At 46.7% G+C, this 26,396-nt stretch overlaps 2 protein-coding genes and 1 long non-coding RNA gene across 3 annotated transcripts; 1 reads left to right on the top strand and 2 right to left on the bottom strand.

The window, feature by feature from the left end:
- Positions 1–126: 126 nt before the first annotated feature.
- On the bottom strand, positions 127–3,618 carry LOC144174676 (uncharacterized). Its single transcript, XR_013323510.1, has 2 exons — positions 3,480–3,618; positions 127–3,008 (listed from the first exon to the last, which is right to left on the bottom strand). It is a non-coding gene; the product is annotated as an uncharacterized LOC144174676 (long non-coding RNA).
- Positions 3,619–4,042: 424 nt separating this feature from the next.
- LOC144175286 (dnaJ homolog subfamily C member 30, mitochondrial-like) lies at positions 4,043–4,615 on the top strand. Its single transcript, XM_077704373.1, has one exon. The coding sequence runs from the start codon at positions 4,043–4,045 to the stop codon at positions 4,613–4,615; it is 573 nt and encodes a 190-aa protein (XP_077560499.1).
- On the bottom strand, positions 4,601–26,332 carry LOC144174675 (uncharacterized). Its single transcript, XM_077703473.1, has 10 exons — positions 26,182–26,332; positions 25,795–25,852; positions 25,637–25,708; positions 22,664–22,817; positions 13,985–18,327; positions 12,503–12,710; positions 10,880–10,960; positions 9,712–9,882; positions 5,008–5,228; positions 4,601–4,928 (listed from the first exon to the last, which is right to left on the bottom strand). Exons 1-10 carry the CDS (start codon positions 26,201–26,203, stop codon positions 4,778–4,780), a joined length of 5,481 nt encoding a protein of 1,826 aa, XP_077559599.1. The 5' UTR covers positions 26,204–26,332; the 3' UTR covers positions 4,601–4,777.
- Between the last annotated feature and the right edge of the window lie 64 nt (positions 26,333–26,396).

Here is a 26,396-nt window from a genome sequence, read left to right as displayed (position 1 = left end):
GTATTTTTAAAAATAATAAACAGTGCAAAAACAACAAAGCACGGGAGAGAGAGCAAGAAAAGTGACAGCACTGCCTGTTTGTACTGCTTTGTTGTTTTCGTGCTAAAAATTTTCAAATAAATAAATATGCAAGTAATGCAGATAAAGAAGGGTAACTTTTTATTCGAGCTCGTTCCTTGGACATACAAGTACATTTCTTGAATCAATTGCTGGAATCCTGGATGCAATTTTCGATATTAGGCAAGCACTGGATTCTCGAAGGGACACAACAGTAAGTTGGTTCAATTCTTATTTGCAGTTGCATAGTGCAGTTTCACCCGTACAAAACATTTTGGCCAGTCCAAAGCATTTGTTTAGGTAGAACAAAAAAAATGCCTGTGTGCCAAGTTTTCGAAGCATGTCAAAAGATTCATAGGTGGCCTGACTTAACATATAGCCCTCCACTGCAGTACACCTCATAGTTGGCCCAAGCTATGCCGAGCTTTGCCATGTGAAACCTAAAAAGTCGAATTTCGACGTTTACAGCTATGCTGTGCAATGTATAAGCCAAGCATAATTTACTCTTCAGTATTTTGGCTCTACCCAGGTTTTCTGTTTATTACACCACAATCAAAGTGCGCAGTCAGTGTTGAATTGATGAGAGTCAACCCATTCAGGTTGAAAGCACGAAATGCTCTCCAACAGAAATGGCAGTCTTCACATGTGATCAAATACATAGTTCTTTAACACTAAACAAGGGCAATGCAGAATGCCAGGAGCGTAAAATATACTCGACGAGGTGCAGTTGGCCAGTGTGTAATTTAAGCAGCATTGTTTTAAGACAAACGGGGATTGGTGAAACAGCCGTGAGCTTCTGACAGCAGCTATCATCGTGACTGGCCAATTCACCTGAGTGGGGATGTTATGGCTATGTGTTGTAGCTTGAGCGTGTGACCTAATGAATCGCCAAGAAATTTCAAACTCATAGTATCTCGGGTTGCTTGTACCTCTGGACGTTTTTTCAGTTTAAGGTCACAATGCGCTCCCTGGGTCCACCTTTAGTCAGCTAGAGCCACTGAGCTATAGTGGTGTCAAGGATGTAATGCTGGATTTGCACTAGGGACGTCCTGGGTTTGGTTCCCATGCGGTTTCAACTCTTCCCAAAGTTGTTTTGAACTCAATTCACTCTTTGCACTGCCGGCCAATTTAGGAGCTGTTGTGCTAGCACAGACAGTGGATAGTGGCTGCTTAGTCAATGGGCCACATATTGCTTTCGTGTTGATAAGGTAGTGTTTTCAAGATTATGTGTTATGGTCGGCTACAGTTGCTACATTTAGGGTGCTTAAATCCGACCATGTGCAAGTTGCAGGCCTGTGATAAATAGGTACAGGTGATTATCTAGATGCACAAAACTGCGCTTACTGTCAAGGCATGCCGTGAATTTGTTGGTGGAATGGACATTTACAAACATGCATTGGCATGGTTTACACTGCAGCATAAAAATTGAGGCTCCCTATATGACGACACAAAAGGTGCATTGTACGATTGGACTACGGTAGCGTTGTCTATGGGTCAGCCACTAAAACATTCCTCAGAATGCTGGACCCAGTGCCTCATCTAGGGCTCCGTTTGGCGTGTGGTGCCTTCCGGACTAGTCCAGTTGAAAGCATGTATGTGGAGTGCAACAAATGGAACCTACAACGCCAGCGAGCATACACAGATCTCCTTTATGCTTTTAAAATTTCATCCATGCCTCGCCATCCTTTTAAATCAGTTTTTCATGACACATCGATGACTGAACTCCTTTAAAATCAAACATCGTTCTCTGCGCCCTTCTCTTACAGAGTTAGAGAGGAAGCGTCAGAGCTTGCTGTCTCCTTGTTAGATACAATCCAAAGTTCTCTAACATATTTTATAGCACCATGGCATCTCCGCCCTGTATCATGCGACACATCTTTCACACACGTAGATAAAAACCGAGCTCCCACATGTGCAAATCTGCAGCACTTCTTGTATTTGCAGCAGAAGCATCAGTGTTCTGAATTTTACACGGATAACATGACAATTCCAACAGGGACAAGACCACTTTGTTTTGGGGAGCTTTACCCAAAAAGACCATGGCACTTGGCAACGAAAAGAGCCCCAGCAGAAAACAGAGCAAGGCCTCACGGCTTGTAGAGGATGCCCTCATGGTAGAATGAATGATCCAGCAGTAACTGCCTGACATCATGCGATTTTGATTGCCGAGGCGTCTTCGCCGCTGTGTTGGCATTGAAGGAAGGCGACAGGAAAGTGTCCACAAAGTCGTGCGCCAAGGCTACTATTCCTGTAGACAATGTCCAGACAAAAGCCAAAATTACTACTAAACTAGTTTTCTGCACAACAAAGAGGTCACTTTCTTGCTTTGCCAGAGTTAATAACTTGCCCTTAAATAATCCATGCACAACGTACCTTCATCACAGATGGGTTTGGGTGCATCAAATTATTTGTTATACAGAACCTTTTTTACTGCACTAAGCAGTGCGAACTCGCAGGAAGCAGTTTTATTTCGTGTAAAGTATTTCCAAGAGCAACGCAATCACTTAATTTGTTCTCTGTCTACCTTACTCATACTATCAATTCTTAAATTTATACCAGCAAATAGATAACAAATAGAAGGAAGAACACAATTCTGCACACGAGATATCCCCAGCTGTTCATTGCTTTGATACTCGCAGAAAGACTTGTAACGGTCAAGCTGGCATAGATCCGTAGATCGTTTGGTTTTGTTTTCACTGGCAGGCATTTCCAGTACACACGCTGCTGTCTTCATGGCTATCTACTGCCACGTTAGTGTAAACACTCGCTTTAAATGTACGCACAGAGTGAGAACGCAATGGTGGATCTAAAGTATACCATAAATTACAAGCCAGGCAAGTGCGGGAACCCGTTAGGTTGTGACAAGTGGCCTGCGAACATTAGTTCCCACTGGAATGGCAGGATGAGTGCTGCAGGCAGGCTAGGGGCACCGCGACTGCAGTCAAAAGATGCTGCAAGAGAAAGAAATGGAACATGAGGAATGAAACACCGTTGGTTACAACGCCCTCACGAACCACACGCACACACGAAAACCTTCCCAACAGCGTCCTGTCACGCTCCTACTGCAAGTTCATTTTCGTTACAACACAGTTAGCACAAGGCACATTGTCTAGAAAAAGCCTCGAGGCTAACAAGTGATTTTAATGACGCCACATTAAAGAAGAGACAAAGAAACGCCATGGGCGAGACGGGTTTGCATGCGAGCGAGTTTCCGCGCCGTGCAACAAACCGTCAACAGCTCGCGATCGCCGACAGAGGCGAACAGAGCGGCATAAACAGTGACAATGACGCAAGACGGTGAGAACGTGACGTTAAGAACTTCGTAAACGTCGCTAATATAACTGCAGCGAGCAGAAAGCAATTGAGCTTTTCAGTAGGTGATATGCGAACTGATTGCAAACCCGCCAAAAAGGAGCGCTCACCTGAGTGGGCCGATGGTGGACAGTTGAACGCCCACGGCTGATTGTACAGCCGTAGAGCCAGAAGACGCTGGAGCTGTTTGACAGGGCGACAACCATTCACACTTCCGTTGACAGCAAAAGTCCAACGCGGCTACTTGAGTCTCTACGGCGCGCACGCCGTGTAGGCACAGAACAGCACTCGGAAAAATATAAACATACCGCGCGGGAGCGCTGGGAACAAACGTGACGTCACATCCGCCTAGCGCTCATCCTCACCCGCCGAAACGGTCGGTTAATTCCTCCCCTGAAGGGCAGGTCACAACATGTCCCAGCATAGCCTGGGAGGTCGCGTATGAATGGTTTCGTGGTTTCGTTTTTTTCGCATCTCATGACTGCCGTGATATTTACCCGTACATTTGTGGCAATATCGGGGGCTCAAAGACGCAGCGGCACCCGTTTCGCTGGGCACTGTTCGTCGAATCAACGCGAAAGAGCGGAATGTTCTCGCTACAAGCTTTCAGACGTCTAGATCGCGCGAAGGTCGGCGGCAAAGGATTCGAAGAGAGATGATGAACTTCCCGCGAATGACTTGCCGCAACCTGCTATGCAGGCGCTCTGCTTCTGGCGCGAGGCAGACGTACTACGACGTTTTGGGCCTGAGGCCAGACGCAAAGCAGAACGAAATCAAGGCGGCTTACTACAGGCTTTCCATGAGGCACCATCCGGACAAGAACAAGGGGAGCACAGTGTCCAACGAACGCTTTCACGAGATCACCGCCGCATACGACACGCTGTCGAACGAATCCCTTCGCGCCAGGTACGACGAGTCGATCGGCGCGGCAACCCGGACAACGACGGTGCTGCGTCCACAAAGGCCGGCACGACAGGGAACTCCGGTAGGCCGCTCGGAGATTTACAATTTCGACGAGTTTTACCGGCAGCACTACAGCGAAGCCGTGCAGTCCCAGAAGGAACGCAAGAAGCGGTACGAGGCCTTCCTGCGAAGAGAGGAGACCACCGCGCGACGCGATAAGGACCTGGCCGTGTACACCCTAGGGATGGTGGTAGTGCTACTCGTTATGGCTGCGTTTCAAATGTGGGGCGTGGCACTGGACAGACCTTCGAAAGCAGACACCAAGAAAGAAGGAGAGAGATAGATGGTTTTTTTTTATTGAAAGCATCATGCTGTTTGATTACACCCACGATATAGATGACATGTTCAAAGCCTGCAAGAAAATAAAATGATACAAAATGTTGTGCACTGCAAAGTCACGCAGACCCGATGACACCACCCCATTGCGTTCAAACGAGCTCGGAGCTCATTCGTCCACCAGTGCAGAGTTAGATTTGTACAGTAGCTTCTGGGAGGCCACTGGGCTGGTGCTGTGTGTGGAGTGCCGAGACGACCGTCGCACGGGGGTCATCACAGCGATGCCAAGAGACCGCTTTCCCAGAAGCACAGCTGATTGCCTGCGGAAGTTTTGCGGGGTTAACGTTGCCACCTTCGCGACATGAAAAACAAATGATGGCGAGGACACGAACCGCTCACCGTTTCGCGCTAGGCTTCTCATAGACCTTGTAGTCGATGATTGTTGACGCAAACATGTTCTCTGTTGACACAACCTCGAGGCTTTTTTGTCTTTTGCGTGGGCCTGTGCTGGGTTTGCGCCCCCGCTTCTTTGACATCGAGGGTGAGGGGCTCGCTTCTCCCTTTGCTGCTGCTGCTTTCTTCAGCAGGCTTTGAAGGACATCGGCCAACTCCTCACGCCCCTGCAGGCAAACGGTCACCATACAGGTGTCAAGCAAACGAGCAAGATAGGCGTTTCCAAAAATCTCCTGATTAGCTTTCCTACGGCTAAGGGTTGGCTCAAAAAGTGCAGTAAGAACCTTAACTAATTTTTCATTGTAGTTATTTGCTTCAACTACTAGCTCAGAAAACAATTGTGTAATCCTGCGATTATAGAAAATGCTCACTACACGAATACGTGCTGTGCAAAATGTAAACCTTTCATAAGTGGTTAGATGGTGCAAAGTGACAATTCTGCCATTTTCGCAAGCCTGAGGAACTGCACATTATAGATGATTTGCTTGATTGTGATCATGTGCCAACGCTGCATAGGTGATGAGGCGTGCTGTAATGGAGGGCTCCGGATTAATTTTGACCACCTGGAGATCTTTAATGTGCGCCGAAATCTCAAATACGCATGCTGTTCGCCTCCATCAGAAAGGTGGCCGTTGCGGCCAAGAATCGAACCCACATCCTCGGGTCTTTATACACCTCGAGCTTCGCGATCGCTGCACCGCCTGCCGCCGCTTATGGGAGGAGCGCTGCATGCCTGATAGACACTGATGCAGTGTTTGGTTCTCTTTCGCTTCTTTTTTCCTTTCCGCGCCCAAAACGACTTGTTATGGTGATGTCTGTAAGCAAATAGTAGGTTTAGGGCACTTCAAAAAACAGCTGCGTCTTGGTGGAGCGCTCGAACACCAACAGCTATCTGGGGACGCTGTTCTGCGCGCTTCTATCTAGGCTGCTCTTGCGGGCTTTGGTGACGGCAGCAGCATATAACCACTGCTACCTCCGAATAGTTCAGGAACAAGTGAATGTTATGGTCACCTTGTTTAGACGTGACACTGCCAGAGTGAGAGGTTGGTTTCGTCTTGCAGCGCTTACAACGAATGTGGCTTTGTATCGAATATATGCGTCGTAGAAAAATATGTTTCGGGGATGTGATTACCCAATACCTGACAATAACTTCTGCCTTTTATGGGAATATAAGCCACGCGAAAATGTTAAGTATGCTCCAAGACTGTGGTTTGTTAAATATGTGCCCACTCATGCCTTATAGCAAGGACCAAGGAAAGTTAATGAAACCACAGAAAAATAAATGGTCTGCAAAGTCGGAAGAAACAGAGCAGCTCGCACAAGAATGAAAAAAACCCGGTGCAGCTTCTGATATTTGTGAAACTTAAGCAAGGTAGGACTCACCAGACCAACTAGATGCGAAATGCACTGATATTTTTTCGCAAGGCATGGGGGATGGGGAGCCGCTTAGCTAGCGTTGTGCACAAATGCAGAGTGAAATCAAGGGATGAACGTTTTAGTCGGGGGGTGTTGGGGGGGGGGGGGTGTATAGATGCCTGGTTTTAATTTTTTCGATTTCAACGGACAGCTGATCACTCAGCGGACACATTTTTGAAGTATACAGTAGGTTCACAAGCGATAAAAAGTGTTATTGGAAGAGTGTGGTATCTGATAAGGCCCTCTGATTTCAGTTTGTGGCAGGCTCCTTGTGTCATATGACGATGTTTCGAAGAAGCGTTTAGTCGTGGACGCAAATTACTCTATAAGCCCGTCTCCGCACTCCTCGCAGAATATATATGTAGCAGATGATCAATTGCGAGCGCTGTACTCATGACAAGATTACCCAGCATTAAATTCTTCGTTGTGTGCTAATGCCCACGTAGAATTTTGCATTATCTATCGCACTTATTTCGTAGAATGTTCGTGAAATTTATGCCACACTGGCTTGTCAAGGGATCAATATCTAAGGTGTGAAACGTAACTGGCATGGCCAGGTATGAGTGCTCCACTAGATTATGTAAGCACAAAAAACCGATTAACATCGTAGTGTATAGCTGTAGCATGACCATCTAAAGAAACACTGCTTACGAAGATACTGTTTTACGGAGATACTGTTAGTAAATTTCCGGGCAGTGGAATCACAATCAGCTAGCATGAACATTTGAAGAAACACTGCGTACGGAGATACTGTTAGTAAATTTTGGGGCAGTGGAATCGCAATCAGCTCCATGCATATGCCAGTTCTGCGACACTGGCCAGTGACACAAGACTGGCGCTTATATGGACCAAATGTACCGCACTAAGATCGCGCCAACAACATTAACTCTCATGAATACACCACATTTGTGAACAGAGTGACTACACCACAAATATAAATATGCATTTCCAATGCATACAAATGGTAAATCTCAGTGGTGAACGTGTGGCAAATGCAGCGGCGACAGTGGTAAGCGGGCCGGAGACTCCCGCGACTACTTTCAAAATGGGCTGCTAGGGGGATTTCAGTCGCGCCCCTACAGGCAGCGCTCAAAGCGTATAGATGTACCGCATATGGTCACTTCACGCCATGAGAAAGTAACCCAGAAAATAAATGCATAAACACCACATGAGACAGCAATGTGTACAATAACTGATAACAGTTAGCTTAGATAATTCAGTGCAAGGTGAGAAGGGAAAACTATGCTTGAAAAGACTGCGTAAGCCAATGTGTCACTGCCAACAAAAAAATTTAGGAGCAGTCTCACTTCTCCAGACACCAGCTTTCTCGCTCAATAAGCCATCTATAGCTTTGCATTAGAAAAGAAGCAACAGAAAGAAGAAAAACACAACGGCCTAGGAAATTTTGTCTCTGTTGATGGTAATACAACAGACCAGTCCATCGAAACAACGGGTCACTGTAAAAGAACAAGGAAGTCGAGGGTAGTTCGCTTTGTCAATTTACTTTTTTTTTTCATCAGCTAGGCTTGCTTTCAAGCGAGAAAAATGAAAACAAACTACCCAAATACAGCAATCCATTGCACTGCAGATTGCGGGAAAGGTGACAAATATTATTTTTGAAATATAAGAAGTGGCAGTGCTTCTCTATCCCATTCATTCTGGTAGAAAAACTGCAAAACGAGCAATCATACAAGTGAGTCCACTCCATGGCCTACTTCACCACCACTTCACCAGTTTTTTTCAGCACCTAAAAGCCATTAAGAACCCAATACAAAAATAAATAAGAAGAATGCTTGCAAAGCCAAGTAGCATTTCTCATGAAACTGCGTCTCGGATCTTGGATTTATAGCTGTATCTGAGATCTACGTAACATCTCAGACATCAAACAAGAGGGGCCACTTGTATACGAGAGGAGATGCTGCTCTCTATGCAATGTGTGCCAATTGTGGGCACAGCTCTGCCTTGTGCTCCGTTACTAGCACCAAAAACGAACGCTTAACCAGTTAGACGAACTAGCTACTTTCGTTTTACAAGTCTAAGAATAGAATTTTACATGCACTTTTAATTAGGTTACAACACAGCAGGAACCGAGCTGTGTCGTCCAAACTAACCACTGGTAGCTTCCTGAATCTTAAACGTGGCTGCCGCCGCCCATTTCGGGCAGTCCTTGGAGTACTGTCGAATGTAACAATGTTTGTTTCTGCGACACTTTGACAAAAGAACATGACTGAGGGTTGTCACATAGAGTTTCATACTACTATATACTAGAGGGAAATCTGGCGCCACTGTCTAGGGCAGCCGCGCTTCAGCGAGCTCACGAACAGGCTGATAAGTTGGCTTTGGCTGCAAAAATGCAACAATATTACAGGAGAAAATTAATTGAATTTGTTCTGTTATTATAAAATTAAAGCTTCAGAAAGATTTATTTGTCAGGGATTATTTAGAAGCTTCATGGAAGATGAACACAAAAACAATGTTACCCCTTTTGGCTTCAAGACGAAAACAAAGCCATGTGGCTAACCAAGCCAAGAAGGCGAGGAACGTCGCTAGCTGCAATGGCGCCGCCCACGGCAGCCCGCAAATGCAGCGCCAGATTTCCCTATAGTATATATTAGTATGAAACTCTATGGGTTGTCAGACGTGTATGCTTGGAACTGGGGGCAATTTTTTCTGCTATGCTGAAGTGCCTCTCGCATTTAGCGTTGCTGTGGTACTGACCGATTCAATTTCTCCACATGGCTGACTACGCTTTTAAGCTCTTCACTGGTAACAATGTCGACTGGGGTAGGATTGGATTGAATCGTCAGTTAGCTCCGGCGCAATGTGGCCATACTTGGAGAAAGATTTGGCAAAACACGATTTTGTTTTCGGGAGATTTTGGCTGTGGTCGTACACTCGTACAAAACCATCAAAATTCAGGAAAACTGGCAGGTATGTGCTTCATTTCAGGCACACTTTCTTCCAGCAACGTTTGAATACTGCCTTGCTCAACTCTGTCTCAGAATTTCACACCTGGTTATGAGCAGATTAAATGTATCAAGACACTGTGTTGAGCAAACCACCATGTCAATTTACAAATTTTAGACAGCTGCCCAAGGAATTGTTTGATGTCGTGCTTTCCGGACAGCAGGACTGCAGCTGCAGGACTAGAACGTGCCTAACGTGGCACAGTACAGCTAGGTGCACACCCAACGCTCACCATCCTTTATTGTGCACAGTGACGCACGCACTTACACTGGTGACGCAGTCCAGTCCCGCTGTGAGCGACTTGACAGCTTCGGTTAGGTTGCCAGCCTTCTCAAAGCTGAGGCAGCGGCACATCCAGAAAGCTGAGTGCTCTGTGACGCCGGGGACTTGTTCTTCCAGCTGGTTCAGCCAATCCTCAATGTCCTCTGGTGGGTCGGGCTGGTAAACGAGAAGATTCACAAGTGGGTGAGCAGTGCAAACGGGCTGGTAAACCAGAAGATTAACAAGTGGGTGGGCAGTGCAAACTTTTCGCAACATTTCACAGCTGGTAGCGACAGCAGCACCATGTTTCTTCCATAGCTATTACGCACATTTTTACAGCATGCACCTCGCGACCCGATCTGTCTTTTCGCAAACTCTACCTGTGCTCACGGCATGAGACTGCTTACTGAAGTTCACACTTGCAACTGGAGCAACCAAAAGTGGCGCGATTTTTGTCGCTCTCGTTGCCTGGCATAGTTTTCGTCACACGACAACAGCGATCGGTCTGGACCAATTTTGGTCACCTCTGTCATGCAGCCGCCCTTGATGCGGAAGGAGGAGGCGAGATTCCCAGACATCATATCCTGCCAAAGCATGAATGCGCAAATGGACATCGAAGATGGCTATAGTTCGTTGCCTGAAAGCAACTGCCAAGATATCATTCTCGGTAGAAATGCCGATTGACATGAGGAAAGAGCACCCCATCCTCTATGACAAGGGTCGCATATATTACAAAAATATAAACTTCAACCTCCGCGATGCCGAAACCGAGCGTCACATGCAAGTGTGAACACCGAGGATGTCGGTTGCTCCAGTCGCATCGCTCACTTCTGTCGCCCCAGTCGCAAGTGTGAATAGGCCTTGACACCACACGCTATTGTGCAACAGACCATCCTGCCAAAATGGCAACCGCTTAGGACGGCCTAATGTTCTAGGCTTGCCCACTAATGAAGACTCAAACATTACAATCAGGGCACTCGTTACATGTTCCTTGCCATTCCGGCCAGCTGAAAATGGGAACGCACACGAGATTACAAAACGTGTGATAACTTTTTGTGCTTGGTTGGAGTGACATAAGAGAAAACGCCCAGAAGACTTGTACGTGGAAGGTTCCATGCTGCATGCACAAATGTGACCGGCACCAGAGAACTTGCAAGCAGTGTTAGGCACTCACCTCTTCCAAGCTCTCCCGAAGATCGGCCAAGAGGGCTGATATCTTGGCGTGCTTCGATGGGCCTGCCTTGTCACCGGTGGACTGAAAAGCAGTGAAAAAGAGTAGGATCTGCTAGTACAGGAGCTCTCGCACTATGCCCCTGAAGAACACTATCATACGTCCCATGAAGAAGTGACGGACGCCCTTCACAGTAATTTTTGATCCGTTCAAAATTCGCCGCAAAACAAGCAATGCTTAAAGGGGGATGCACCTGACCACAATCCTATGGGACTTGCTAATTCATGGCTGACGGGCTTAGAAAGCATCGGGTAGCGATACGAAAGGTCTACAAATTCATAGAAATGTTAACGGTTAAGTTTGCTTCTTTTAGAAATATATCACTTCTTTAACTGAGATAAAAAATAATCAAGAAATGCATTTTGGTTTATCCAGTTTTCAATAGATGGCGCTAGCAGTTTAGCAAGATTAATTTTATTATTTCACTACAGAAGTGACATCTCTCTAAAATAAGCAAACTAACTAGGCCGTTCTGAACGTTGGAAGGTATTTGTAAAGCTTTTCGTATTGGTGCACATGGGTCATAAAGTAGTAACTGCGATAGGAATGTTAACAGGTGAGTCCCCCTTAAAGCTGTCATAAATATGTGCCGGCAAGCAAACTTTTTCGATGCATCAGTTCTCTGAGCCCCAGGCCTGATCCACACAACATTTTTGTAACCTTTGACAAAATGCTAGTCTCACAAACCCTATATGTTAAGGTGTGGAACAGCGTTAATCTAACCTCTGATATGGTTTCTACAAAAGAGGATTTGGAGACAAGTGTTTGAGGTATGACTAAACACTGTGCGCATTGAAATTCTTGAACTCCGCAGCAACCCCAGCGGTTGGGGCAGCAACCCCGCACAAACAGCTTTCACGCACACGATTGCCTGAAGTACACTACTGAATCACTGGCAGTGATAGGCAGAAACTACTGTATTTTCAAGATTCTAACGCGCACCCTATTTTGCTAAAAGGTAGCCTTAATACATGTGTTTACGTTACAGTTGGGATAAAAAAAAAAACTGAAATAGGCCTTAAAGCAGCCAGCAAAGTTGCCATACGGAACGGACACGAAGTCCCCCCAAAATCCAACTAAATGCAATAGAAACACCCCGTCAACACCACATGAGTGAATTTCGGCGCACTAATTCCTCAATGGCATGCCGCATACCCTGGTCAGCTGTTGCACTTTTTTTTTTGTGCTGCTGCAATTAGACTGTCACGCCTAGAGTTATTAAGATCAAGGCACTTGAAATCACAAACAGCTTCAATGTTCCCAGCTATAACTTTATTTCCAGCAGCAGCTGGATAAAAAATCTTGTGAAGCACAATCATTTTTGGCCTCCACAGCTGCATACTCCAAATAAAATCTCCTTCTTCCAGGCACGTGGTGTCATGTCTTTTTCATCTGCACAGTACATTCAGTGTCAAATTACTTTTTTTTTTCTTTTTCTGCGCCAACTTACCCGCGCGTTACAATGGCGGGCACGTTAGAACCACGCAAATACGGTACTACTACACTTTCTATATTTGTTGGCCACTTGCATGCTGTGGTACAAGTGAAGGCTGCGGCGGCACTCACCTCTTGGAGCAGTGAATGCCTCCCGGGCTTCTGTGGGGACACCCTCGCTTCCTGGTTTTCTGCAGACTGCAGAACCTTCCTCATGGCAGTGCCGGTCGATCTCCGGGGCTTGGCGGGCTTGTCTTGAACGGGAGTGTTGTCTCGGGAAGACTGGCGCAGCGCAGACAGGCTGTAGCCCCGTGAACTCAGCCAGTCCTTGAGGCTTTCCCTGAGCCAAGGATCCTCGAGTGAATACACGGGCGGGGTACACTGTTGCACACTGACCGTGGTGAAGCGTTTCCCCGGAGAGGTGCACAGAGCAGCTTCACTTCGATAAATTTGGTTTGGCCATTCCCACACGAGTTTCCCCCAAGGCTTATTTTACTCTACTAATTGCCTGCAGAATTGGTCCCAGAATGGTCGTTTCGGCTGTCTGCAGCAGCATTGATAGGAACTTGATGGGAAAGCTAGTTGCTCAATTTATAAATGGTATGATGACCTGCATAACCAAAGGGCAACTGGTCTGGATTACTTCAGGAGATTAGAGTCTTATGTTGAACCGAATGGTCCGAAAACTACACGATTGGTTCAAACCAGGGTGTTCTCCAGTGACAATTTTTGTTTTCATTAGACACCTTTGGTCTCACGACTTGAACAAGAAGCGAATGTAACTGCTGTGCCTGATCTTAGAGGGAATTCCAGAAAAGAAACTTGTGAATATGAGGCAAATAAAGAAAAGTCTACCAAATGCGTGCGAGTGCATTACACCTATAGGCATAACCCACAGTCCAATTTTATGTGCACCATCCCCTCTACCCTCACTCCCTTTTCCACATGTATGAAAATCGGCATTTCATGTAGTTCCGACAACTTCCTAATTAACCCAGAGGAATGGAAAGGGTGCCCTCATTCAAAATAAGAGGCCGAGAATTCCTCTCGGGACGATCACCCATTACATTAGTCTAGTTCAATTAGAAATTGATTGCATGTTCAGAACCCTTTAGCTTGTATTCACTGGCGACGTACGCATGCAAGCAACCACGTGAGTGCGCCGTCACTGGTTATGTCGGGCTCCGCGGGATGGCGGTACTTGTCCGTGCTAAGCACATGATTTGTGTTGGACGTTCCAAACTTTACCCCACTGAACGCAAAGTAATGCCTCAAGTCCAAAATGAGTGCAATTAATAACATCTCTGTTGCACCACCGTTGAGAATTGGGTTGAAACAGAGCAGACGACGCATGCCAATGGCTGCTGCACCATGCCTATGGTGCAGCAGCCATGCCTGTGGCCGTTTCCAGTGTTGCCAAGTGAAAAAATTGACAGCTAAACTTTTCAATGAATACCACCTATAAAATGCCGACTTTCATGTACTCGAGAAATTTCAGTTCTCGGTCCCTCCAAAAGACTGCTTTGCAACGTTACTGAACCACCGAAATGGCTGGCCATCTTGGAAGCAGCGCCTACACGCCGCGATCTACTACAACTATCAATGAGTACTCACTGCAAAGTGCGGCTACGCCTGGGTGTCTTGGGCAGTCTCTTGGGCGTCACACTTCTCCGGCCCGGCACGGTGAAGGAGACTGACTTCTTGATGCGAGAGGAGCTGGTCCCCTTGCGCAGGCAAGACGACGGTGGCTGGAGGGACTTCTTGGGACGACCCGGCCCCTTTTTGGGCGTCCCCACGGGGCTCTCCATTTCCTTGGTGAACGTGTCATTCAGCTCGCTTGCGCCCTCCTGATCACTTTTCCTGGGGCTCGTCTTCTTCCCCGGCGACCCCGTAGGGGAATCGTACGAGGACGACCGCCTTGGTCGGTAAGGGGTCCCACCAGCAAACCTTTTGGCAGACCTGCCGATGGGCGAAGCGCTCCCTCCGGAGAAACTCGACAGCATGCTGCGAGCAGTGTGGTACGGCGAGCTCCCACCAGAACTGTCAGACAGGAGAGCCCTGTCGGGGGACCGTGGCTCTGTCACCAGCGACCTGGGGACCTTTGTTTTGATCATCGCTGCACGTGGCGTCGAATAGGACACCCCGCCGACATCCGACGCACGCTTGTCTCCTGTGGCTTTGGTTGGGCTTGGCGATGTCTTTCTCTTTGCACCGCTGACGGGTGGAGTTCTGGTGGGAGAGGAAGGCGACTTGCTGCCACGTTTTGGGCTGTCTCGCTGTGCAAGTCTCTGAGGGCTCGCCTCAGCTTTCGTATCCCTAGAAGTGCTCTCAGATCTCCTGAGTGTGGAACCCCCTGCTGTTTTGGCCATGCCGTGGGATGAGCGACGACTTTTTGCACTTTTGATCGGCGATCTTTTTTCGGGAGAGGTACGTGTTGTTTTGTCATGCTTTGGGGGACTTGGTATTGCCTTCTTGAGGGCGTCACCCTTTGAAAGCCTCGTCGGGCTTGCTTTAGCCTTCTTGCCCTTGGCCGTTATTGGCGTCTTCCCCGGTGCTGAACGTTGCAGAGTTTTTGACTTGGGCGGGCTTTTTGATGGCCGACCACGCTTTGGGGAGCTTGGTGTTGTTGCCAGTTCTTCAGCGCTGCCATCACTCCTCGAAAGCCTCGTAGGGCTTGCCTCAGCTTTCATTCTTTTAGCAGGGCTTGGAGACTTTGCCGGCCTCCCTACCTTCGACTTGGTCGGGCTTTGTGATGGCTGTGCCTTTGCAGGTGAGGTTTTCGTGGGAGAAAAACGTGCCTTGCTACCACGCTTGGGACTACTCGGTGTTGTCTTTCGGGGGCTTTTGCTGCCACCCTTTGAAAGCCTTCGTGGACTTGCCTGAGCTTTCAGCTTTTTAGTAGGGCTAGGAGACTTCGCCGTGAGAGAGGGTCTTCCAGCTTTGGCCTTGGCCGGACTTACACTGCTGCCGGGTGATCTCTTGGCGGGGGAGAGAAGCGCCTCTTCTGTACGCTTTGGGGAACCTTGTGCAGTCTGTTGCTGAGCCCTGCCTTTTGAAGACTTTGGGCTTTGAGACAACCGCGTCTTTGTACTGGTGAGAGGCGAAGTTCTCTTGGAAGAACCTGGCGTTGCCCTTTGGGGACTTTTGCTGCCGGCCTTTGAAAGCCTCTTTGGGCTTGTTTGAGTTTTCTTTCCTTTGGAAGGGCTTGGAGACTTTGCAGCCAGAGAGGGCCTTCCAACTTTGGACTTGGCCGAGCCTCGTGACAGCCGCATTTTTGCAGCAGTGAGGGGTGACGCACTTGGTGTTGCCTTTCCTGGGGCTTTGCCGTCACCTGTTGATAGCCTTTTTGGGCTTGCTTCAGTTTTCATTCTCTTAGCAGGGCTCGGAGACTTTGCCTCAAGAGAACGTTTTAAAACCTTGGACGTGGTTGGGCTTGGTGACGGCTGTGTTTTCGCACTGCTGCCGGGTGAAATTTTTGCGGGGGTCAAACGTGCCTTACTAGCACGCTTTGGAGCCTTTTGGGGGCTTCTGCTGCTTGCCCAAGCTTTCTTACCCTCAGCTGTTCTCGGACTCTTCCCAACTGTGGAATGTCGCAGAGTTTTTGATTTGGGTGGGCTTTGTGATGGCTGCCGCTTCGCACTGGTGAGAGGTGACGTCTTCTTGGGAGAAGAATGTCCCTTGCTGTCCTGCTTTGACGTACTTGGCGTGGCCTTCTGGGGAGATTTGCTTCCCCCCTTTGGGCGTCCCCTTGGTTTTGGAGTACTCCGGGCTGCAGGGCTTAATGAAGGAGATTTGCTCGAACTCTTTGGGCGTCCCCTTGGTCTTTTTTCGAATTTTGACTCCTTATCAGGGCTTTGACTACCCTTGGATGCAGAACGTCTTTCAGTTTTCGACTTTGGTGAGCTTGAGGATGGAGATTTGCTCTTTGGGCGTCCCCTTGGCTTTTTCTCAGCTTTCTTCTCCTTGCCAGGGCTTTGACTGCCCTGGGATGTGGATCGTCTTCCAGTTTTTGACTTTGGTGGGCTAAGCGATGGAGATTTGCTACCCTCCTTTGGGCGTCCCCTTGGTTTTGGAGTACTCTGGGTTGCAGGGCTTAATGATGGAGATTTGCTCAGACTCCTTGGGCGTCCCCTTGGTCTTTTCTCAGCTTTCTTCTCCTTACCAGGGCTTTTACTACCCTGGGACGTGAATCGTCTCCCAGTTTTTGACTTTGGTGAGCTCGACGACGGCCGTGTCTTTTCACTGATGGCAGGTGAAGGTTTGGTAGGAGAAGAGTCTGCCTTGCTGTCGAGATTTGAGCTGCTTGGTGTTGACATTTTCTTAGCAACTTTAGTAGACCTACCCATGCGCGGAGTTCTACCGTCTGTACGACGCCTTGCAGATTTGGACTTCACTGGGCTCCGCGATGGGCGTCCCTTTGTAACAGATGAAGTCCTTTTAGGAGAAGGATGGGCTTTCCTGCCCTGCCTTGGGCTGCCAGGTGTAGCTTTTTCTTTAGCCTTTCCATCGCTCTTTGAAACTCTTCTCGGGCTGGATTGAGATGTCGAGCGTGCGGCAGGACTTGAGGCCTTCCCAGCTGACGACTGCCTCGCAATTTTAGACTTGGCCGGGCTTTGTGATGCTTGCCGCTTTACACCGAGTGCTGGTGAAGTCTTGTTGGGAGAAGCACCTGTCGCCCTTAAGGTTGGTGATCTCTGGTCTGGACTGTCACGCCTTGGAGTTCTTGTTGGACTTCGATCAACTTCCCCATCCCGTACAGTGCTCGATGGCCTCCCAGCCGAGGGAGGTCTCCCAACTTTGGATTTGGCCGAGCCTAGTCCCGGCTTGCTGTTCCGCTTTGCAGAAGTTGGAGTCACCTGTTTCTGAGGCCTGCCGCCACCCCTTGATACTCTTCGTCGACTCGCAGGGCTGGCCGAATGTTTCCTTGTACTCGCCTGAGGCTCCTTTTGTGTAGTGCTTGGGGTACTCCCAGCAGTGGAACGTCTCGCGACTTTGGATTTGGCTGGGCTTTGTGATGATCGCCTAGCAACAGGCGAAGAAGTTGGCGTTGCCTTTTTTGGAGTCTTGCTGTCAGCTCTTGAAGCTCTTTTCGAACTTCCCTGAGCTCTCTCGCCACGAGTAGAGCTCGGAGTCCTCGCAGCTGCAGAGCGCCTGGCAATTTTGGATTTGGCCGGACTTTGCGACGGCTGTCTCTTTGCACCGGTGACAGGTGATCTGGTGGGGGAAATACCTGCCTTGCTGTCGCGCTTCGAAGAACCTGGGGTAACCCTTTTCTGCGGGCTGCCGCCACTTCTTGCTGGGCTGCGTGGACTTTTCGGGCTGGTGGAAAGTTTTCTTGGACTTGCCTGTACTTTGCCAACGGAACTCCTCGCAGTTGGGGAACTTTTTGGACTCTCTGATGGCTGCGACTTCACTTTGGTGACCGATGAGGTCCTTGCGGGAGAGGAAAGTGACCCACTGATGCGCTTTGACGGAGTTGTCTTATCTCCAATCTTCCCAGCCTTTGCAACTTTGGCACTGCCTGTGGGATGACGCTTGCCCATTGACCTTCTGCTCAGTGTTGTCTTGGCAACTGTGACCCTCGCTGCCTTTACCTTTTGAGGAGCTGGCTGCTTGAGCAGTTTCACACCGGTTGTCGATGCTTTCGTTTCCTGAGCGGATTTGGGACTCCTCCCGGCAACCTTGGGACTCTTTTTTGGAGACGAACTTTGTTTGTTGGCTTTGCTGGCAAGTGTGGACTTGCCCAACGACTTCCTGCCAACGTGAACCTTTTTTAAGGCAGGCTGACTCGGTTTAGCGGGCATCGAAGTCTTCAACCCTGTGGCAGTGGGAAGGGGCTTCTTACTGGCAAGAGTGGCTTTTTTATAAAAAGTCTCTGTCTTGACTGCAGCAGGAACAGCAGGAACATGGACTCGGGTGACGGCCTGCTTGGGCGAATGCTTCTTAGCTGTGAAAGGCTGAAAGAGCACAGGTTTGTTCGAACTTAATGAAACTTCCAGCAGCTTTGGGCTTTAGTGCCTTCGCTAAAGTTCCTTTGCTAAAGATTCGTGCCAGCACAGAGCACGAATCAAGCCTTATTTCTCAAAGCTGCTGCTAGTAACAAAACCACAACTACCCCTGAACGTACTTGCCTTTGTGAACAACTTGAATGCCTCTCCCCAGCCTAAAAGGCTTTATAGTCTACACTGCTGATGTGGTTTTCACTTGCCTGTTCAATAGAGTGGGAGATAATGGGCACCAGTGCAAGAGTTGAGGTATGAATATTTTATGTATACTTTGTTGTCCAGATCTCACAGAGGCACCACACTTTGAAATTAAAGGGACACTGAAGTCAAAACACAAGCTGCTCCAGATCGAGAGATAACCTCACCGAGAACACGAATTTGCCACTCTTACGCAAAGCTTTATTCAAAATAAGGTAGAGAAGGCGGAAACGTGAAGACAGGCATTGCCACCACTGGCTATACCGTGCAACCTGCACCGGAAGTGCTTACATCGCCTGGCATGCACGTCTGTTCTGGCAGCCACTGGATGGCACTACTTGCCCATACTTGGGGTGGCAGTACCGCTTTTTGAGGAAGCATGTTAGTTACGCACGAGCGGTTGTCCGATGCCAACATTCACGGGGCGTCAAAAGGACAATGTTTTTTTTTTTTTTTTTTTTCAACAAAGCACCAATACTACTCATGGGTCCCATAAAAGAAAATTTTGCTTCATGGTCCGCGGTTGCTTCTATTCCCCTATACGTCACCATTGGCTTGCTTGCTTCCGGTTTATCATGACACAAACAGCGGCTGCACTCGTGTTTGCGGCACACTTTGATCGGCATTTGATTAGCGACTTCTCAGCAATTAATTGATCTTTCAGCACCAAATCAATGCTCAAACGGCTATGGGAAGATTTGAAAACAACTTGCTGGTTGCCTTCAGTGTCCCTTTAACAGTTCCATCATGCAATGGTAGCTTTTTAGAGCTCAGACGGCATCATGGAGGGCTCTGTAGAGTCCCCGAGAACTGAATACGAATTCATCATGCGCTGAAGCTGACAAAGCAGCCCATGTGCATTAACAAGGTTCATACACGCTTCAAAGGCAAAAATTCAAGGATTTGCAAGGATTTTCAAGGACCCCATCTAATGGTTTATCTGGGATTATTTATAACCTTTTCAACACAATGCAAAAGTTGTTTATTGCACAATACCTAAGAACATTAGTTCAAATAGTAAGTACTAACGAGTTGTTGAAAGCACCCCAGCTTTATATATATATTTTTTGGTTGGTGTTTAGAAGTAGTTGTTCTTTCATTGTTTTTCCTGTTTTTCTCAGGCGGTTTTATTTCACAATACATGCAATGTTGCTTGTATCACATGCTTTGTCAGCAAGGGTGTCAGCTAAGATATTAAATAAGCAACTGTTGCCCTCCCGTTGTCAATCTCCTCTTCGGAAATACGTCTTTTTGTCTGCTTGTTTTCACGAGCTGCTCTTTTTTTTGAAATTCAACATTTTGGAACATTTATTTGTTTCGATATAACTTAAGTCATAATTAGTGCATTCAACAAGCAAGACGACGCAAGTTGCACTTCTATATCTCCCACTGAGCGGACCAAAAATATCATGGCAGATTGTATCAGGGCAGGCTGAATTCACAAGTTCCTCCTCCTAATACTGCCTCGTTGTCAAAAAAATTCGCTAAATGTGTTGTAACTTTGTGCGATAACACTGAGACTGGATTGTTACAATATCTTTTGTGTCAAGATACACACTTTAAGTCCTTGTGAAAAGACAGATCCACTGATAATCACCCGTAAAAATCAAGGGTTTTCAAGGTTTTCAAGGACCTGTGCGAACCCTGAATGCTAGTATCTAAACCAAGGCACAAGAAAACTTCAGTATAACTTAGGGCTAAAGTTTTGGCTTGCATTCAAACTCTAAACAAGGATCACTTATACTTTAGCGGAACTCTTCGATTAGTCCACAATAACAATAATAATGAATCATCTCCTTTTAACTCTGGTGGTACTTATACCATGCTGTGGACCTACATCAGTCACATAATAACCAAATAACACCTGCAAGCTCAACCCTTAAAAATGCAATAGTGCTTTAACAACTGCGCTGAAAAATGCTACGATACCAATACAGCCGCCGATAAAAGTTTCACCAGCCAGTCAACCATTAAACTGTCATGACAACTACTACACCAAAAAGAATAAGAACAGATTTTTGGCATGACCTTAAAGGTGCCATGAAGACAAAACACAAGTTTGTGTTATTCGAAAGATTTCGTGTTTTATAGTGCCCCCAGCGCTTGTCTGAATGCAAACAATGCTTTATTCACTGATAAATTAATTAATTTAAGTTAAAATTTTGATTTTCCCGCTAAATCGTGCATTTTCGTGGTCTGCAATGACATCACAATGCCTTGTTTACCGTTAGTGAACCTAGATATGGCACCACCACACCGCGGCAAGCAGTTTTCTGTCTTTGGTTGGTTTGTGAATGTATTTGTACCTGGCTTGTTTTGTTCATGGAGACAATTGTTTCGTGAAACATAGTGCTCGCTCGACAAATACAGTCATGTAAGATATCGTTGCTTGCATCAATCGGCCAGTGTCATCTAAAACAACCCCAAAGTCCCGCAGTCCTGTGCAGCTAAACCAAGCATAGTGCGCGCAGTACCAACAGCAGTATACGCATCGGTACTTCTATGCGTACGTGTGCTTTCGTAACTTCCACCGTTTGTCCCACCATTTTTAGGGCTTTAAAAAGAATGTGCCCTAAATTTAAGTGCAAATAGCTCGTTCGGCAAGCTTATAGCTCTGCCTAATTTGCGTTTGGTTTTGCCGCCCTCCGCCAATCGCAGAGCCGTCTGGTATGACATCATAGGTTCTGTTGCGGGAACTGAGCTAGTGGGTCACATGGCCATTCCCTTTTTTACTAATTAATTAGCTTATTTGAGCGAAGTTTACGATAAAAGTGGTGTCAAAATGATTCTAATGACGCAACCTTTTGAATGAACCAAACTCGTGTTTTCTCTACATGGCTCTTTTAAAAACACCGCACAGCCCCTATGGATACAATATCAGAATTATTGTAATATCGGAATACCCTCACACTGAGCATTACCTGCACTGTCCACTGAAACCGGCACTGTTATGGTGGACAGCTACACAGGACAGCCTAGCTTCCGCGCAAAAGTTAGTTTAATCATCTGCCAAAGTCTGTTCACCTGCACTACCAAAGTTTCACGCCAGCCACAACCAAATTGAACTTGGTATGAAGGGTAACTTAAAAGTAGGTGGTCACAAAAGAACAAACTTCGAGGCCAGGGAATGTTTCAAGAAAAAATAACGGCAGTAAAACATGAGTAGTCTTATTAACGAAGTAATGGCAGCTACAAAGTGTTAAAGTAACGTGATACACGAACATTCAGAATGAGCTCTGTGCCAGTTAATTTTTTTTTTCACTGTTAAACAACCAATTACTTGCATGGTGTCCAAATCACACAAGGGAAACAATGAAGCATACAATTACACATCCTGCAGGCTATAATACAATTGTGTTTATAAAACAGGCATAGCTCAGAGGCAGAATCAGCATTTATACGGCATCTTGTTTAGACCAACACGTCAGAAATAAGGCAAAGCTTGAGTATGTGTGTCAATTTAGGTCAGTGATTCTCAAATGGGGGCCCGCGGACTCCAGGGGGTCTGCGGGAACATTTGAGGGGTCCGTGAGCCTCCCTCAAAACTTTTCCACCTGCCATTCTTTTCTCGATTTTGCCAGAACTTTCTTGCATCGCGAAAAAGTAGCTTCGCTGCATTACATGTACGCTTAGTTTCGCCGTTTAGCACATATTTTAACACCTAGTTTTTGCACAACACGCCAGCTCTGAGAGAGAGAGAGAGAGAGAGAGAGAAAAAAAAAAAAAAAAAAAACAGGCACAGAAAAGGCAGCATGTCTAGAAGACTTTTAGGTTCAAGAGCAAATTGTTTACCATTATGAGGCGCATCGTCATTAACGTCAAACAGAAAGGGCGGGCATTGGATAAGTGTGTGGGCGGCGTACGCTGCAAGTACAAATTGTTTGTAATCATGACATCGATCAACATATGCTTCATAGTAAGGTCCCCATCACTTTCACAAGCCCAAAAGGGGTCCTCAAGGCAGACATGGCTGAGAACGACCGATTCCGGTGTTTATCAAACCGTTCTCTTCAAGCACTGAAAAGCAAAGCAAAGGCACTGCTAACCACGCCAGACCACACTTGTGCACAGGGAGCTAACTATTTCTAACCTGAGCTCCTGGGCGAGTGCTCTTTGGAGACTTCTTCAATGCTTGTGGGCTGCGCACAGCACTCAGAGCAGCACGAGCCGCCGCCGACTTTACAGGGCCCTTTGCTGACACGGCACCTGAGCCTCCCGGAGATTTTTTCAAAGTGGGAGTTGTCCTATGGAGGAAAAAAAAGAGCACCTTTAATGATCTGGTGATGAGCACTCACACGTTGCCTTTTTTTAAGCATAAAACCACCATATCTGGTGCTGGAGGGGGATGTTGAGAGCAATGAAGAAGCCATTTGGTTCAAATACCTTCACTAAAATGTAGAAATCGGGGTTCACATTTACTAAGATCCCAGAGGAACCACGCAGGGAACGTGCCACTGCTTTTATTCAAAAGATTGGGCAATTCATATACAGTCGAACTTCGTTATAAGATGTAGTATCAGCGCAGTAAATTAGTTCGTTATATCCGATATTTGTTTCAACTGTGGAGATAAAAATTGCCTCTAATAAACAGGCAATCTGGCTCGCACAACAATTTTAGATTAAAAATGCATTGTTCTAGGCTTCGAACCCACTATAAACGAGATAATCCTTATCTGTTTCCTTGTGGCATTTCGAACTAAACAGACCGTAACGTGAGATCATGAAATTACAACAGAACAAAGTTCATTCGGCAAAGCAGGCCCGCGTTCTTCTTTACTTGAAGGAGGATATGGCCTTTGCCTGATGGCGTTTTAGTCTGAGCGGAATGAAGTTTTTCACAGTGCCCACGCAATAAAGAGCCTTGCCTACTTGTGCAGTTTGTCAAGCTACTAAAAAATGGTTGTTTTGTCCCACTTTTTAAAATTTTGCTTTTAATGTGCTAGCTGTCGAGTTTTGAGCCTAGTGGAAACAAAACATTTTTTCGCTATAGCTGATATCGCATGGCTCTTGAGATTTCGGTTTTGTTATAAAAAGAATAGGTGTCGCTGAAATGAAGCGTAACCAAACAAACTTCGTATTTAGTTCGCTATATCTAATAATTCCCTATATCAGTGTTTGCTATAACGAGGTTCAACTGCATCACTATAACTTTGTTCTATTGGTAATGTTGCTGCCATCACTAGAAATGGTGTTCACAGAAGCGGATTTCCGATCACAACCTTACTGCATTGCAACTTAACTTGTGGTGTACTTACTAGTAACAGTATCAAAAAACAGGCAGTCAGTACAAAGACAGCTCGCCTTCACGAAAAAGAAAGGAGTTCGCAGACATTGATCAATCCTACTGTACCACAGCAGGGCGTGTGTGTATGAACAACCATATGTCGCGTAATGGCATTGCCATGGGCTGTGTTCTTGATTGCAGCAATGGAGGTATTCAAACTGGATGACTGCAGCTCACCTGAACCTTCAGTGTTTTCTCGGAAAACAGTGGGCCCAATTTATTCCCGGCCCTTCCATCTTCAAAGGTTGTTAAACTGCTGCGATAGCCACTCAGGGGTGCTCCGCTCATAGCATTCACCTTCGATACATGTTTTTCCCTATACTATTGCTTCGTGGTCCCTTGCTATTCACCTTACTACTGCAGTGTAACGTTTTTTTCTCATCCAAAGCACTACAAAATCAGGGTTCTACTATATCTTGTGAATTCCACAAGAAGCGCAGTCACGAACATTTCACGAGGACTAAATTTTGTGAGAAAAGGCTCAAGCAGGGATAAATAATTCTGACGTGCACTTTCATGGTAACAGAAAAATGACGATAAGATTAAAACAAAAATTAAGACAACTTCACAATCGGCTTATGCTCGTGTTAGTCCAGTCATCATTTACCTGCCCCATAAAAGTGCATGTCAAACGACGAAGCTCTTTTAGTTATAAATTACAGACCAACTTCACATGGACAAACTTTGTCTTTCTGGCCCCTACACGCTCATCAAACAATTTTTTTTTTTACAGCTATTTCTCCTTGAAGGATGGGTAGGAATGCAGTTTTTAGTTACACTTAGTCCACAATTCATTGAAGAGTCTCACATTTCCTAGCGAGTGGCTTAAACTATATGTTTATTTGTGTGTATCAACAACCAAAACGCAATGCAAAAGCCCATATGTCGATACACATGGCGAGATTTGCTAGGACGAATTTCTGGCATAACGTTCATACTTTTAATTTGAGGTGCATACCATTTAAATATAGTGCAGAACTCCATATTCGATTCTTTTATTTATTTTTACTTCTTCGGCGCGATGGCACGGATAGAATTCATACCACTGCAGTAATCCCACCGTTAAGAGCCGCTCTTTAACGGAAACTACGACCATTCTAGTCGCGCAGACGACACCACTGGGCGCATCCTACGCCGTAAAGCTTTCCCGAAAAGTGGCACTAGATCCACCAGACGTCCGGCGTTGCCGTTGCCGCCTAAATACATGCAGCGATCGTTACAATCGAGCGTTTCGGCCAGGCGTGACTGGGTCCGTGGCCGCAGTTCCAACAAGTAATTTTTCGAACTACACCAGCTAAACCACCCTGGCGCCGAATCAAGCAACTAACTGACGCTAACGCATCGTATTTCGGTTAAAATGCGCGTAAAATCGCCTATCCGTGGTCTTTTACTGGCGAAGCATGAAGGCAAAACAATCAAGCGAGATTTCGATAACCCGGAACGGCAGCGCCAGGTTCACGGCGGGAAATGCGAAAAAAGGCGGCAAGTAAAAAGTAAACACAAAAAGGGGGTGAAACAAGATGCAAACGAAGCACGTGCTTAACAAGGCTGCAAGGTTTCACAAGTCGAGACACGCTTTGCATTTTATCAGCAAAAAAGCGCGCGAAGCCACGGGTGTTGGCTCAAATAAATAGGAAAGTCATACGCTTCTTTCGTTTTGCCGTTTGTGGAAATACATATGCCGGAAGTACCGGGGCAGGGCAGGCGCGAAAGCGGTCGACACAATTCAGTAGCACATGTTGTCTATTAACTCGTACACTACAATAGGGAATAGATCACCTGGCAACGGTACCGCATCTTTTTAGCTGTGAAGTTCCCGGACCGGGAGTTTGCAGCAGCGTCTTCTCTCTCCTGAAAAGTGAATTGGAGGTTGTAATGGCGCGGCTTACGCGTAACCCAGTTGATGCGCTATTAATTTTCAGGCGCTCCGAACTCACAGCTGGCTGGAATACAACCGCCGACGCTCCCATGCCGATAACGCTTTCTTCGGGGACTCTGAAAATAAAATAAACGATGGTTTCTAGCCGTGTGGACGGAAGCGTCCCTCGGCACGCACATGTCCGCAGAAGCGTTTACAGATAACGTATTTCGGTTAGCGTCGCGTGAATAAACGACCACTTTCATATCAAGTACTTAAATGCCAGCACAGACACAATTCATAAGCGCCATGAACAGCGAAGAAATACGTGTTTTTTTGAAAAAGATGCAACGCGCTTATTACAACAAAAAAAGAAAAACAAATCCACACCGGGTCAGTACTTATGAGCTCACTAAAACGGTGCCGAATGACAAGTTACAAGCCGACTAGTTCATCTCACGCTCACCTTTTAAAGCCGTTCGCTTCATGACTGTAAGTCAATGCGAAATGAAGGGGAACAAAAACTGAATTTTCATGGGAAAAAGACGAGGACGCGCAACGCTCGCTGGAAGCCCGCTGGCCGCCTTTCTCCGTTTGAAACAAATCTCGTCATGGCAATAAACGGTTCCCATTGGCTGCGCTTTGAGTTCAGTGATTGGCCGGGAGCGAGCGCTTGCTATT

This window comes from Haemaphysalis longicornis, unplaced genomic scaffold (assembly GCF_048455015.1).
Source record: "Haemaphysalis longicornis isolate Haplotype H1 unplaced genomic scaffold, Haemaphysalis longicornis Haplotype H1 scaffold_3, whole genome shotgun sequence".
Classification (NCBI taxonomy): Eukaryota; Metazoa; Arthropoda; class Arachnida; order Ixodida; family Ixodidae; genus Haemaphysalis; species Haemaphysalis longicornis.
Note: the sequence above shows the minus strand (reverse complement) of the source record. Positions and strands in the feature narration are given on the sequence as shown.